Below are 16263 nucleotides of genomic sequence, written 5' to 3' on the forward strand. Positions count from 1 at the left end.
ATTTATTTTTTCAATATATAAGTATCATTTAAAAAAAAAAATGTCTAGAAAAACAAATTATTCAAATATAGTATATTGATATACAATATTAAATTCACCTTTTTAAAAATAAAAGTAAAATTACATATAAAATGAAATAATTCTTCAAATAAAAATTTGTTTTTCTATATATAAAATAAATAAAATAATTTTAAAGTAAAGTGAAATATATAGTTAGATACTTTTTTCATAATATTTATTTTAATTTAATAATTAAATTAATACATACTTTCCATATAATCTAAAATAAATTTGACTAAAATATTTTTTTCTTAAAGATAAATTAAAAAATCATCTTTTATCTTAAACTGTCTTTATATCAAATTGAAAAATACTAATCAAAAATTATTTTAGATATATTTTTTATTTTTTGTTAATAATATTGATTAAAAATAACATCAAACATTTTACATTCAGAATATAATAACTTCAATTTTTTTGTCCTCATGACAATTGTCACAGTTATGCTCACTTTTCTTTACTATTTTGATGTTGTCATCTCTCTGACAAATATCTGATTCTAAATTATCACAATTCAATAAACGTAGATATTCAAGAGATTTGAGATTGCTAAAAGTGAAAGGCAATTCTTTCAAACTTCTACACCCCCTTAACTCCAATCTTCTTAGAGTTGTAAGCTGGCCAAATGATTCTGGCAGATACTCCAATTCATCACAGCCCTCAATTCTGAGTGTAGCCAACTGCGGTAACCTACACACTTGCTCTGGAAACTCACATAAAAACCCGCAATTCATCAACCATAAATGCTTCAACCTATTTAGACCCTGAAGAAATTTGTTAAATGCATTTATGGTCTTATTATGTTTTTCATTGAAGGACTCTTGTTCTTTATTAGAGGAATCTATTTCTTCATCACAGGACTCTCCTCCTGAACTTGGCATGAACTCCTCCGTTTCACCTCCTTTAAAATATAGAATTAGTTCTTCCAAGGAGGAATTTGGCACTATTTTTGATAAGTGCTGCGCTTCAATTTCGGCTCCTATGAACATCAAATTTTCAGGTAACTGCAGAGTTACTATTTCGTTGTCAGAACTTAAACTGAGTAAAACAATTGAAAACATAAGTTAAAATAGAATAGAAAAATGTATTTTATTGTATTGAGGACTTGCCTTCAGATGATCCCCCTCTTTAATGGAAAGGTTGAAAACTCCCAAAAAACGCAATTTTTCAAGTGTTTCTACATTCAGCCCACAAATATTATTAGAAGTTGTGTAAAGAAATCTTAACTCTGGCAGTGCCACTGCGTCTGTCGCGTGAACATCTATACTACCCTTCCACCTCAGAATTCTTAATGTATCCTTCATCGAACGAAGGTGTCTCTTCTCAAGCATGCAATCTTCATTGTTAAGCCAGATTCCTTTAATTCCTTTCATCTTGGCCTGCGAGACTCTAGTGTCAGCAAGTATTATTTAATTATTTAGCAAGTATCAGTTAATTTATCCATCTAATAACAACAAGATGTGAAATATACCTCATCCTTTTCAGCTTCAAACCACGAATCGTCATCCGTAATTCTACTCGACTTTGACATAGTGCACCCTATTGATCGAATAATATCGTGAACAGACAAATACTCCTCCCCCCACTTCATCACTGTGGTGATCAATGCTGCATCGACAAGGAATGCGACTTCCTCAGCCCCCACTATGTACTCTACTTGACGAAGCCAATTCTGGTGAAAGAAACAGCAGATGTCTAAGAATGCCTCTTGAGTAGACTCCTCCAACTTGCTATATACAAAGTCAAACAAACAGTTGCTGAGGTCCTTTTCTTTGATTTTTTGTCCTGTATGTAAAGCTTCAAGTATCTGTGTACAACGATCTGCTTTATATTCCTGCTTGCGCAAATGTGCACCAACAATTTTCAGAACCAACGGAATACCGCTGCAGAGCTTGACAATCCTTTCTAGATCATCTTTATAATCATGACGGATTGCAGGGTCATTGCACAGAATTGTGAGCGCATGATGGTGGGAGAGAGTTTTGACAGGATAGTCCTTGCGTTGAAGACCACGTTCCTGAAGCACATCTGTGACAATCAAGATTCTGGTCGTAACAAGAATTCTGCTATTCTGGGGAAGACCTCGCAAGTTTTCCGGCAGAATTTTCTCCAAGTCTTTTATGTGCAGAGCATTATCAATATATAAAAACACAGGCTTTTCTGCTCCACTTTTATAGGCCTGAGTTAAGTGCTCTCTACCATCTTCATCATTTCTCAAATCTATTTTTCTTCCCTCCTCATAGCTTGGAAAGGCATCCTTCAAAATTTGTTGCTGCATTTCTTTATAGTTATTTTTTCCAGAATCCAAATCTAATTCAATTCTGGCATAGTTGTAACGGTTTCTATCTACAGTGGAGACAACAGCTTTCGCAAGAGTTGTCTTTCCAATGCCACCCAAACCCCAAATAACAACGGCAAAAGATGAGCAATCTTCCATATTTTCCATGTCGAGGAGCTCATTTACTGCTTTCACTTGACCTTCGATTCCAACTGTAAACAAGTAAAAGAAAAAAAGCAAACAATCATATCAATCGAAAGCAGGCTAAGCTTTTGTTTTATAACTGTTTGGAAGATTTCAAATAAACAGGAATCTATCAAATACATAATTTAAAAAATAAATGGTATAAAATCAGAAATTAGTTCTTTAAATGTTAGTATAGAAAGGGCCGATGATTATATGGTAAACCAAATAGTCACTTCTAACTGCATTCCAATGTATTCATGAATCGGTAATTATTATGTTTAAGAGAGAATTTAACTTCGACTCCAGAGAAAGTTTCTTATAGAGTATAACTGTACGATTACATTTGTGAATTTAAAAATTGTGGGAAAAAGAGTATGTTAAAAGAGTTGCAAAGTGAAACATAGATATTTTATGAAATATATTTAATTCTAAGTATATTATATTTCAATTACTTAGTTTTAAATTTAAGTCAAATGCGAATGTAGTTTTAGTACGATTTCAAAAGATATTTATAGAAATAGAGAGGATGTTTTTTAGTGTGTTCAATTTTTTTCATATTATATTTCTTTTTCTTTTTTTATTGGTAAATTTGGTGAAGGGGTCAATCTTATAAATTTTTATATAAATAACATGATTTGGATTGCTCCATAATAAAAGGCCATTGAAAGATAAAGTGGACCAACCAATAAAAACAAGGATGTATAAGGATCCTAAATTTCACTATCACTAAATAATCTGACCTAATTTGGAGATGTTACCACTATTTTTAGAGTGTCAATGCACGTGCATATTATGGAAAGCATTAATGCCGTTGTTGGAAATTGTGTTTTTTCTTTTTTACAACTCTCTATGCAACATTGCAATCTTCTTCAATTTAATGGGTAAGCATAGATGTTATAAGGATTGTAGACGATTCATTGTGCTTCTCATGAAAAGCCAATGCTCATTTTGAATTACAAATGTTGCCATTTCTTTGGATTTTTTCTTGCCTTGAGATAAAACTTGTAGATCCAAACTATTGTCCAAGACAAGTTGAGACCCCTATAAACTCTCTTGTTCTCCCATTGAGCCTGCAACCAAGTAAAGATGAGAAGCAACATCCACTTTGATAGATTTTTTTGGTCATGATTTAATTTCTATTGTTTATAATTTTCTCCCAAATCTCAGGCCCAAGGAAAGTATCTGAAGCATCCAATGGGCTCTCAACAATATAGTGGTGAGGGGCATTGTCTTTCCACCATAGTGCTAAATTATTTTCTTTGGACTTGGAGTTGTGGCAATAAGCAACAAGGTGGCTTGTGTTCTAGCATCTTCGACAACAAAAATAGTAATCCTTTTGCAATCCACTTTAGGGATTATTTTTGTCGAGAGATCTTTTTAAGTACCTAAATCTACCAAAATGTGTGCATAGGTCATGTGCATGAAATCTGAAGATTTCTTGTCTATAGCCTAATGGTTTCCCAATGCATCACCAATCACTTTGAAATAGGAGTCACTCCAATAATAACAATGAAAAATTAGAGAGATGAACCCAAATAGACTTGACACTAAAGAATTTTGTGGAAAGGTTGAAAGTGGAGTACCACGATTCGATAAAAAAAGATGTTTTCAAGCCCATAAATTACAAAAGACGATATTTTGATCCTCCACACAATCAAATATCGTTAGTGGTGGATAGAGACTAATAGATTCAAACAAATTCAAATATATACACAATCACACATAACCACAAACAAATACCTTAAATGCTACGACACATCCTCTATTCATTGACCAATCCAATTACAAATCATTACAGCTTAAATGCTACAATTCATATTTTCTTGATCACTGGATCAGCTACACACTCAAATAATAAAATCATGACAGTTGCCTCTTTAAATAGAGGGGATGGGAGAAATTCCACATCCTAACAAATATCATAACAAAGTAACCACCAGCACTAGATAAATTTTGAGCCTTTCTTTCTGCAATCCATTTATGTAATTTATGGAGACAAGACCATAAACAACAAAACCTACAAGTTAACCTGTGTTTTGTAAAGAAATTTCTACTTTCAGCTAGTTCTTTCTTTACATCATCAAGGGACCCCCTCAAGGTTTACATGTGACAAAACTTGTTCATTACATAACATAAATACACATTATTAAGAAGATATTTCTTTGAAGAAACAAATATTGAACCAAGTGGAACTCCATCAAGTTGTCTCGTGACCCTCAAAAAGGTGTAGCTCTGAGCTAAGTTCTTGAGTTCTCAAACTACCCTTTTGTTGAACTCTCAAATCATAAATTCTTAAATTACTGGATGAGAATCAATATTGAGTTGTACTCATAGAGATCCATCAAATTGTCTCACAACCCCAAAAAGGGTGTAAATATCCATCCAATGATAAGCTCTCAAAAAAATGGAAGATTTGATGTCCAGAACACTGTGTTGGTGATTAAAAAAATGTTGGATGCATTCCTCATGAGAATGAAATATAGTATAGATTGAATAAAAACATAATATCCTAATTATTCTTGCATCTATACTAAGGGCAAGAATAGCCTTCAAATACTTATCCTTTATTAGGATCCACTTTCCCTTTGTTGAGTTATATCTCTTATAACGATTTTATTTTCTTGCATATAGAATTTTTTGTTCTTCATAAGGATCTTATCCTTTCTTGGAGGTGTGTTCCCTTTATTAAAACCTCTTCCTTTCTTCAAAGCATATAATTTTTAAATGATCTCTTCTTGGTGTTGAAAGTGTGTAATCCTTCATCAAGAATCTCCTCTCCTAGCAATTGTGAAGGTATGAATTCTTGATCTCGTTCTCCTTTTAGTGTCGAAGATGCCATCTTTGTTTAAAGATCTCCTTTCTATATGGAGGTAGACATATTTAGACAAAGATCTCTTCCTCCTCTTTGATAGGCGTGTATTCTTAATAAGGATCCCTTTACACTTGTTGAAAAATATCTCCTTTACAAATATCTCTTCCTTCTCAAAAAATTGCATCCTTTATAAAAATATTCCTCCTAACTTAGAACACATGCATTTTTGTTGAGGATATCTCCTTGGTGTTAAAGGTGTTTTATCCTTATTGTGGATCTCTATCTTCCTTGAGGTATCAACAAGACAATATTTTGACATATTAAGTGGAGGCATATGAGGCCTCCTCATAGCTTGTAGTCATTCATTGGTGTGCTCTCATAGCGGCGACATTCTGTTACATAACCCCCTATAAGGCACGATTATCAATATATTTGTAGCAACTTGCATAGCATTTAACCTTTGTTTTGGTCATCTAGCATAATGCGGCTTACTACATTGATCCCTTGAAAACCATATTATATGCTTTCTTATATATTTCTAAACTAGAATAGCATGGCACACTAGTTTGAATGTTGTTATCACTTTTTTCTCCTTGAGAATTAGCTAACTAAAATAACATAAAGTGTTAGCATGATCATTGCCATTGTTTACACTTGAATCAACATTTTGCACCAAATCTTCACTTTATAACACTTGTAACAACTAAACCATTAAGAATTTGAAGATGAAGTAATCTACTAATTTGTGAGAATTTAATTGCAAGTTTTAAATATATTTTTTTAAAAATAGAAATGAATTGTGCATGTCTTATGTAACTATTATTAACTTAATTTTTACAATAATCAACATTTCTTAGATTTGACATTTATTTTGTAATGCATAACATTTTTATAGAAAGAATAAAATTATAATTTTTAAATCATAGATTTGTCAGATCAATATCTCTAGTGTATGCATATTTTTTTGTAATATTTTGTTGCATATATTCTTTTTAGTTAATTTTTTAAGTCAAAGTAATTGTAATTTGGAGGGAGGTCTATTTATTAATGCATTTTTTTTTTGTGTACATTTAACTTCTTTTGGTGTTGAAATGAGGATATTGATACCTAGGGAAAATATATTTTTCAAAAAAAAAAAAAATCTATTTTTTAATTTTTCCAATTGTGTGAGACACAATCCTTAATGTTCAATGAAAAACCTACATTCATAAGAAATAAGAAGTAAATATATTCAAATATATACTTTTTGGAAAGATTAAAATAAAGAATACATACTTACAAAACAAAAATTCTAAATGAATTTATTTTACCCCACAAAAGCTAATGTAAAAGTGGTTTTCTATTAACATTTTGATAGGTGCAGAGGAGACTGCACTGTAGATGTGGTTTAAGAGTAGAGAGGTTCTACCAAACGAAGTTTGATCTAAGAGGATTTGATCTAACCCTCTTCAATTAATTCCTTCAAATGGGACCTCTCAAGGATTAAATCATTATATTTTCTATAGAATGTGTGATTTTAGCAAAAAACAAGATGTACCAAAATGTGTAACCTAGCATTGACTACCTAGTATACATGGAACCTTTTTTTCTCTTAAAATTACTAAAGTCTTATTCTTTGTATGTGTATATTTTAATATTTTGTGTGGATTTATAGGATCCTAATCTTGGGGACTTTATCATTCCTTATCTTAGTGTCATCCTATCCCTAGCTTGTCTTGCTCTTAGCTGCTCTATTTCTACATCTCTACATTATCGTGAGTGTAAGTGTAAGTTCATACTCCCACTAAAGCGGGGATAAACTTATTTTCATAGATTGTAACCCCTATACAATTTGATACTCCTTTTGGGTACTTTATTTAGGGATCCTCCTCATCAATCATTTCAATTTTTTTTAGGCATTATGCTATCATACTATTGTCATATGTCAATATTGAGACCAATTTTTGTGTCTTGGGTCTTGGTACTCTACCAATATTGGAAACCTAAGTTATGACGAGTTGTGTGGTCATCGATATCAAACCTGTCTACTGTTTGTCATTAATGTCTCAAATAATGTTGAAAACCTGACTTATGATTAGTTGTGTTGTCATTGATGTCAAACTTGTCTAGTGTTTGTTAGTAATGTCTCAGTTATCTATATGTAGATGTGGAGAGGTTGTACCAGATTTTTAGTAGTGTATATGGTCTAGTAATGAGTGTTCAGATGTTGATATGGTGTTTGGTGATTTTGTATAACATCTATGAAGTGTTTCCAGAATATTGGTATAGTGGAAGTTTCAATATGCAGCAAAGAGTATTTAATGTCCCAACAGAAGAATGCTTTGCATTTCTCTGATATGTCTCTGAAGTATGGTTCTAAATATAATGTTTATGATCTATGTATGTTTTATTATCAATTTTACAAGCTCTTTTTTATTTCAGATGTTAGGGATTAGGTTATTGTTATTATGACAATATGGTTGTCTATTGGAACTAGTTCGAAGAATGCTCGGTGATTCTCTGATTTATGTGGAGTCATGTGTTGTAGCTTGGATGAAATGTTCATTTGGTTTATGTAGTGAAACTGGCAAGTAAAGTTATGGTGTTCAAAGTTTTGTGTTGTCAACTGGGTTGGTTTTTGGTTGACTAAGGTGGTGTATCCTATCTAGATAATGCCTTTTTGGTCTAGATATACATTAGTGATTATTTTTGGATGTCGATATGGGTAGAACCATAATGTTTAGATTTGCATTGATTTTTTTACATTGGAAGATGTTTTGGGGCTGAATGGTTGGTATGCTACATTTTTTATCTACATATTTCATTTGATGATGACGTTGGAATGAATGGGTGTGCTACCTTGGAAATGAGCTATCATGGGCCTTACTCTTGCATGTCTCTCAAGTTTAGTGAGATCCTTGGTCTTGAGCCTAAAAAAATTAATCAATTATTTATATTGTGATGTGATTCTCATTGTGTTTTCTCCCTGTTAAGTGTGGTTTCAAGTTTAATATATCAGAAGTAAAGTGTTTTGATGTCCAAACTAATCCACCCCCTCTTAGTTCCATGTGTTCAAAAATTGGTAGAGATCTTGGTTCCTCTTAGAGAAGCTAAACTACTTAAGGAAGAGTTGATATGGTGCAAGAAGTAAATTACAAAGCACTAAAGTTTGATTGCACAAGTTACTCTTATTGGAAGGACAGAAGGGAATGTCATTTGGAATCTCTACTAACTGGAATATGGGAAATTGTCCAAACTAGATATACTACTCTCGCAAATGGTCCTCATACTCCAAATGAGTTTAAGACACATGAGAATAGTGTGAAGGCTAAGATTGCAATTATCAACTATTTAGGTGATTTTATATTTTCTAAAGTTGTTGGGTTGAAGTCTGTTAAAGCAATTTGAGAGAAGTTGAGTAGTGTTTATGAAGATGATTTGAAGACAAAGAAAGCCAAGTTGACAAATCTAAATCACAAGTTTGAAAATATGAGGATGTGTGATGATGAGAACATTAAGATATATCTACATTGAGTGAACGAGAGTGTGAGTGCACTAAGAGGTATTGGTGGAATGTTGGAATAAAGTGATGTTGTAAGAAAATTTATGTCAACACTGCCTAAATGCTACGAACCTAAGAAGCATGCTATTGAAAACAAAGTCATGATATGTGTTGACATTTATTTTGACACACTCGCCAACAGTCAGGTAGCCAATGTGAACACTCACCACCTCTCTTGAAAAGTAATAAGTTCTGGGGAATTAATCACTCCAAGGTCTCTGTAGTCGGGTCTCGACGGTGACGGGCAGCCCAATGGTTGAAGTGGTTGTACCTATTAAGGGGCCTGCTGGTTAAAACTAAATCCCACTAATCATTAACAACTTAACTTCCTCTTTTTTTTTTGTATTTTATGATTTAAGACTTTTCTGGAAAATAAAATTGCGAAGGATAAAGGAAACAAGAAAAAACAACAATGAAGCCAATTCAATAACAACTTAACAAACTACTCAATTAGTTCCCTGCAATCCAAAATTATCAAATATTATCTAGATTAGCATTCAACAATGGACCTCCAGTAAACCTGCAAAATCATCAACTTTACAGACTTATGGAAATAAAATCACCAATAATATCGTCTACCACAATAATTCTCATACACCACTTATGTGTGCAATATGATTCATAAAGCAATATACAGAAGATCAAACCACGTTGCTAATTCCAAATAATAGACATTATGAGACTACACAAAACATTTTTTGTAGAATATAAACGTAGATCAGGCAATCTACAAGCTGCTTCTTGTATTTACTTCAAAGAGTAAAGAATAACTGAAATTTATCATAATCTACAAAATAATCTAAAAGCTTCTAAGTGGGCCACAAATCATTAATTTGGGGACCCTTACAAATGAATCCAAATCCTCAATTTATAGAGTTTTTTTCCCTACTATCTAGGAAATAAACCTAATCTAAATTAAGAACATAAGACTAGGAGTCGCAATTAACTTGCAAGTTTCTGCCTTTATACTCCAGTTAACTACTAAAAAATGGAGGTTGAATGGGCACTACGAAGACCATGTTGTATGAGCCAAGCTTTCGTAGTCATGCAGAATTTTGCTCAAAACTGGAACATGAGTTGGAGTTGCAGCTAAAATACAAAATTGGGAGTCATGCAAGAAGTCCTACTATCTTTAGCAGCTATGTGTTTATCTTTCACTTCTTAATAAAGGATTTATAATTATTAATAATGCATGCAATTGCTTCAATAGGAGGATCAGTCACATGCTTGATTCTAAACTTATACTTCTTTGAAACTTCCTCTGTGTGTTTTTTTCTCTCTTCTAACTCCCTTATTGTTTCTACCACTTCTTGACATGGGGTAATCAGGTAAGTGTATCTATCCATTAATGTTGCGTTAGACTGAGCTGAGGGTCCTAGGTTCTGAGCCTCAAATGTGTCTCATTGAGTTAATACCTGCTCTTCTTCCATGATCCCATACTGGTTAACCCCAACCCAAAAGCTCCAAGCAAATGCTTTACAAAATTCTCATATTTCAAAATTTCCCTAAGGAGAGGGACTCAAATTTCTGCCACATCATTTACATACTATTGAAGCATTTCAGTCTTTAGTTACAAAATGTATGCATAAGACTACAAGTTCTTATAGTTACCTCCTCTTAAGAGGTCTTCCTCCACTTTACCTCTTCTCCTAAATGCAAAACTTTATTCCAAATTCTGAACTGTTTATTAAAAACAATGTTTATGTTCCCATTGCGTAGAACAAGAAGCCAATGTCCCACCTACCTGCACTGCCTCCCAGTATACCTTCATCGTATCCTGCAAAAATAATCTATTCTTGGTAGCATTTATTTGAGCCCATGATTTGGCTGCAGTGGCCACCTGTCTCACCTCCATTAATGCTTTTACTTCTCCCTCTGGTAATGATGAGGTTGAAGGTAGGTTGTCAATCCTACAGGAGTCTAGAGGTTTACTCATCTCTACTAGCAACTGCTTATACTGCCCCAGCTATGCTTTAAGCTCTATGTTGGAAGTATGCTCCTTTTCTACACGTCCTCTGACAACACTAGTGGCTAGTTCTAAAGTGTCTAAATCTCCCCACTTTGTTTTCTTACCCAAGTTTACTTGGGATACTTGGTATTTGGGAGAGGTTTGACCTTCAGTCTGAAGTGGAACTGCCACATCTGCAACCACTTCACCAGACCCTGTCCTTGACAAATGATGTACAATCTTTGGTTTCTTGACCTTTTTAGGTTCCTTCATGATTTCCTATTGCAATGTCACCTTAGGAAACTCTACCTTTCTTTTCTTTTTCTCAAAGGTGAACTCCAACCATTGTGGGACGTCTTTATCTTCATCGCCCTTATGATGTATGATGTCAGCAGTTACCACATGAATATCTTCTTGTTCTTCTGCTTCACCTTCATCCTCTACTCTTATGCTTCTATATCCTTGGAGTGAAGTTATTTGGTGAGAAGGTCCAAACGAAAGAGTTATATTTTCATTCAATTGTTGTTGCTTATGCAACTCTCCCAACCTATCACTAACCTATTCTCTGAATGCCCTTCCCTCCTCCTTTGTTTATGTCGTGTCCTGCTTGGCAACAATGTCCTTGAGGAGGTCTTCTTGGTCCTGAGGGGTTAAAACAAATCTTTCATTCAATAAATCTTTTGCCTCAGTTCGTTCTTTCACCCCTCCAAGTGACCATTGTTCCCTAGGTTCCTCTTTTCCTTGTTCCTCCTCTTGATCTGAATCAGTCTCAATATTATGGACAGTTATAGTCTTTGTAGTAGGCTTAAATGCCTGTTTCTTGGGGGAACTGCTGTATTAGTTAGTGGTGGCATAGGGTCATTGGTACCTGGGACCTGTGTTGCAGTTGTTGGGGGAGGCTTAGTAGGCGCATCTTCATCTGTTTCTGTTTCTTCTTCTTCCTCCTGAGAACCTTCCCCTGCAGTCTATCCTATAGCTGTCCTTGGAGGAAGGACTTCAGCGAGTGGCACTGCTCCTAATCCATCTGTTACTCCTAGGTCTACAGCCTTCTTCAATAACTCAAACTTCCTCATTTTTTTATGAAGCTTTCTCATTAAGTCTTTGATGCTATCTTGGGGGTTTAGTGCTTTATCTGGGTCAATAGATGTATTTTGTCTTGAACTTGATCTTGTTTTCCAAGCATACTCCTTATAACCCCTTGATTGGGGCACCCCTGAAGTAGACTCTTTCTGCTTCCCCTTTGAAGCACTCATCCTCACCCTTTGACTTAGCCACTATTTGGTCCTGTTGATGACCGCTTGGGAGACCTTTTCTATATTCACATCCTCATTTGTGGACCACCTTATTGGGGAGAGGGGCCTTTTATCAATTTCTTGCTCTTTGTATTCAGCATCTAGTAAGTCACCCTCATCCCTTAGGCCTTTAGGGAGATTGGTTTTAATTTCAAAATCCGTTATTTGGGGAACTGATAACCTGTTGTAGTTCTTCTCTCTTACTTTAAAACTATCTTGGAGGTTTTCCCAAAAATCCTCCAGTCTAGGCCTATGTCCCTCATATGCCTTAGGCATAGTTTGCTTGAGTTTCCTATAGGGATGATAAAATTTCCTAGCATAATCAAATTCCTTTAAATTCAAATCTTGGAGCTCTAGCTACGCCAACTTTGCCACCTGGATCTTTAGGCAAGAGAAATACCCAATAGATACTGAACAGTCAATCCCTATTTTGTGCTTGGATGACAGGAGGGATTGGAGGCCTAGCAACTGCCTAACATATTATAATAAGATGATCCGGTCATTATAGTACTTTGGCAGCAGTAGTGGGTTTCATATAAACCCACTGATCCTTATGTAAGTGGAGAATTGGTTTTGAATAAACCAACATACCCACTCTTGGATGATAGCCATGGCCTCCGGGCTAATCCTGTATCCTATATCTCCTGTCAATTTAATAGTTACAGGAAAAAGGAAGGAATCGTTGATCCTTTTAAAATGTGCGTTTGCATTGATGAGGGGAAGTTGGGAATAATATTCCCATACCTTCTTCTGGCCTTCTTCGTCGCCTAGTTGACCTTCAACCTATAGGCCTGGAAATTTTCCAGCTCTTGCGGCCACCTAGACGAGATAAGAGGTAAAGAAGAACTTCTTGGTCTGGTGGACCTCTTTCATCTGCTTGCAAATGTTTCCCAAAAGGATCTAAGGCCAATCGAAGTATTGTTTCCCTATGGGTATGGTGGTCATGAATTGAAACATCCGGGGGTGAAAGTGTTTGCAGTCGGGCTTGCCAAAGGCCTTGCTCAACATAATGATCAGGTCTCTCTAAGGCTCTTTAAAGTCTGCCCTCAGTATCTCTGCGGCCTTTAGACTTGTTTTCCTCTCTTCCTCCAACCAATTTTCATTCATGTGCCTCTTGTTCGAGGTCACATTGTCATTCCATACATTCAAGCCTTCCTCTTCAGTTGAGAGGAATATCTTGTCTCTGATTAGGATGCCGAACACAAATCCCAGCATGTCAGGGGGCAAATCTATCACTGTCTTACCCTGTGCGTCTGTGCATTTCCTGTTGTTAGGGTCATAGAATTGGGGAATTGTCATAATAAACTTCGGAGCCTGCACCAACTGTGGGAAGATGGTAGCCTCTACTAAGCCTAATCTCTTTATCCTTCTTTGTGGGGGTTCCAACCTTGGTTTGTCTAACTGGGACTTAATATCTTCAATTTTGATATGTCCGATCTCAGTATCAGTGACCCATTTAATTTGATTACCAATTTTGAAGCATAAACTTGCCCTTGGTAATGGTACTTCATGGTTGTCGGAAGTCTATCAATGTCCTTGTCCCTCTTGCTAGAAGTTGGGTCCATCTAATTGCTTGAATATGCAAGAAGGAAACAAGTGTCAATACCTTATAAAAAACATAAAAAAATTCATTCACCTCGAGACTCCAGAGTTCCGAGGTTCCAAGGTAGGTAGTTCTCTCTTTATTTCATTTTTTAAGCAAGGACCTTGGAACTCCGGGGTTCCAGGGTTCCGGGGTAGGTAACTATGAATGAAGTTCGGAACTCCGAGGTTTTGGGCTGGAAACTGTGAATGAAGTCTGGAACTCCGAGATTCTTAGCTTGATAGATTGCAAATGGATCAAGAACTCCAGGGTTCTGGGGTTCCGAGATTGATGTGTAAGGCTCACTTCGGGACTGTGGGGTTTCGAGGTTCCGGGTTGGGTGCACTAGATACCAAAAGACTTTAATAGAACGGACCTCTGAACTTCGAGGTCTATGATAAATCAAAAGATCAATCTGGAATGAGCTAGGATTCTAGGTTTATTGTTGGTTTCACTTCCTCAAAAAGGGGTAATCCGAAACTCCGGGGTTCCGAGGTTTCAGGTTCCTCGTGGGTTAAGTACAAGACCAACCTCGGAACTCCGAGGTTCCGAGGTTGGGAAGAACAACTAACCCAAAAGTCTACGGGTCTAGGGTTCTCGAGTAGAACTAGGGCACGCGAGGAGAAAAGAAAAACAAAACAAAAACAAGAAAATGAGCGACAAGAAGAAGATCTAAACTAAAAACGACAAGGAGGGAAAGAAAAATCACCAACCTGGTGAGAAAAATCACCCAAGAACGTGAAAGGAGCTCGAAAGGATGGAGGCACGAAGTGTGGAGGTCAAAGGAAAGGAGTTATGGAAATTTGAATGCACAAATGAGCTTTGAAAAGTTCATTCTTCCTATTTATACCCCCTCGAACCTCGTCTATATAAATGCCTTAAAGAGGACCTCGAGACTCCGGGGCTCTAGAGTTCTGGGGTCGATGCAAAAGAAAGAACAAAAACCTCACCTCAGAACTCCGGGGTTCTGGGGTGATGAAAAACAAGCAAGAAAATGATCAACAATAGAAGTCTGGGATCCTGGAGTTCGGAGGTTGATGGACAAACATACCTCAAGACTCTGGGATTCTGGAGTTCCGAGGTGGACAAACAAAACACACCCCGGGACTCCGAGGTTCCGGGGTTGTGCAACAACAAGAAAAAAGAGAGACCAACCTCAGGAGTCCAGGGTTCCAGGGTTGGAAAAGAAAAAACAAAAGAAAGAGACCTTGAGACTCCGAGACTCCGAGGTTCTGAGGTAAACAAAACTAAACTAAAAGAAACAAAGCAACAAAAAGCAAAAAAGGGGAACCATATTTTCACCACAAGGAAACTAATGGGGGTAAGGTATGCAGGGCATAAAAATATGGATACTTACAATTTAGATCAGTTGTATGGCTCGCTCTTTGACTTTGATATTGTTGAGCTAGATGATATACAAAAATTGAAGAAAGAAGAATCATTCAAAGTTACTGAGAAGATTGAAGATGAACTGGAAGCAAGCAATGTTATGGATTACAAAGAAGAAAACTTTGTGAAAAAACTAAAGAAGGATTTGGAAAACACAAAGGCATGTTACCATTTAAATATTTCAATTGTGGAAGGATTGGCCATTATTCTTCTAGATGCGGCTTATAGATAAGATTATAATAAAAGATATGATGATGACAACAAGGAAAAGACTAGAACTATGAAAGGAATGATAGAAATAAGAGAATAGATGACAAATAAATGCCTGAGAAGAATTTTTGTTCAATGGAAACTTATTCATGTGAATATGAAGTTGGTGATGACTCAAATGAGGATTCATTATTTTTATCTATAGAGAAGAAGAATAAAAAAGGATCTGACCATCTGAAATGTGAAATAGTAAAAAACCAATGAGTGTGAAGACTACACTACATGCAAAAGTAGAGCATAATGTGTGGATAATTGGCTTTGGATGCTCAAATCATATGACTGGTGATATATTCAAGTTCGTTGACCTCGAGAAGCATGATGGTGAATCAACTAAGTTTGGAGGTGAGGAAGTTACACTTATTTGTGGGAAATGAAGTATTTCTATTGGTGGTAAGCATAAAACTGGTGGTGTTTATTATGTTAAAGGTCTAAAACACAATCTTTTGAGTGTAAGTAAGATGTGTAGAAAAGGTTATAAGGTCATACTTCATAGAACCAAATGTGAGACCAAAAAGGGAAGTTCCAAAAAATTGGTTGCAAAAGGCATGCGAACTTATGAGAATGTCTACTATGTGAAGTATAATAGTAGGGGTAATTATTTGTTGGCACAAATTTGTGAATAATGGAATTAGATTGAGGTTGTACCTAAGACTGAGGTTGCCTTTGTTGATATAGAAGAGAAGGATGCTCTAGAAGATAAAATTTGGACAAAGATTGTGGAAGAGGAGCTGAATTAGACAAAGGAAAGTTGGACATTGGACCCAATACTTAGTTCGATAGACAAGAGTGTGGTAGAAGACAAGTGGGCAATCATGAACAAGCTAAATGAAGATGGTAAAGGAAAATAAAACTTCAAGGATGCAGTAAAGATCTCTAATCAAAATGGTTTCCCTTAGGTCCAAAAT

General features: G+C 35.5%; 1 protein-coding gene across 2 annotated transcripts in view; it reads right to left on the reverse strand.

The window, feature by feature from the left end:
- Positions 1 to 16263, reverse strand: part of LOC131064972 (disease resistance protein RPV1) — a 50978-nt gene that overhangs the window by 17901 nt on the left and 16814 nt on the right. Inside the window, exons 5-7 of one of the 2 annotated variants that reach the window (XM_059207241.1) lie at positions 1532 to 2550; positions 1170 to 1439; positions 435 to 1064 (exon numbers count right to left, since the gene is read on the reverse strand). In XM_059207241.1, coding sequence (XP_059063224.1) covers positions 453 to 1064; positions 1170 to 1439; positions 1532 to 2550 — 1901 coding nt within the window. In that variant the 3' untranslated portion in view covers positions 435 to 452. Of the gene's footprint in view, positions 1 to 434; positions 1065 to 1169; positions 1440 to 1531; positions 2551 to 16263 lie in introns of those variants that run through there. The other variant, XM_059207242.1, reaches the window with a different exon arrangement.

The sequence above is a fragment of the Cryptomeria japonica genome, chromosome 6 (assembly GCF_030272615.1).
Source record: "Cryptomeria japonica chromosome 6, Sugi_1.0, whole genome shotgun sequence".
In the NCBI taxonomy this organism is placed as follows: domain Eukaryota; kingdom Viridiplantae; phylum Streptophyta; class Pinopsida; order Cupressales; family Cupressaceae; genus Cryptomeria; species Cryptomeria japonica.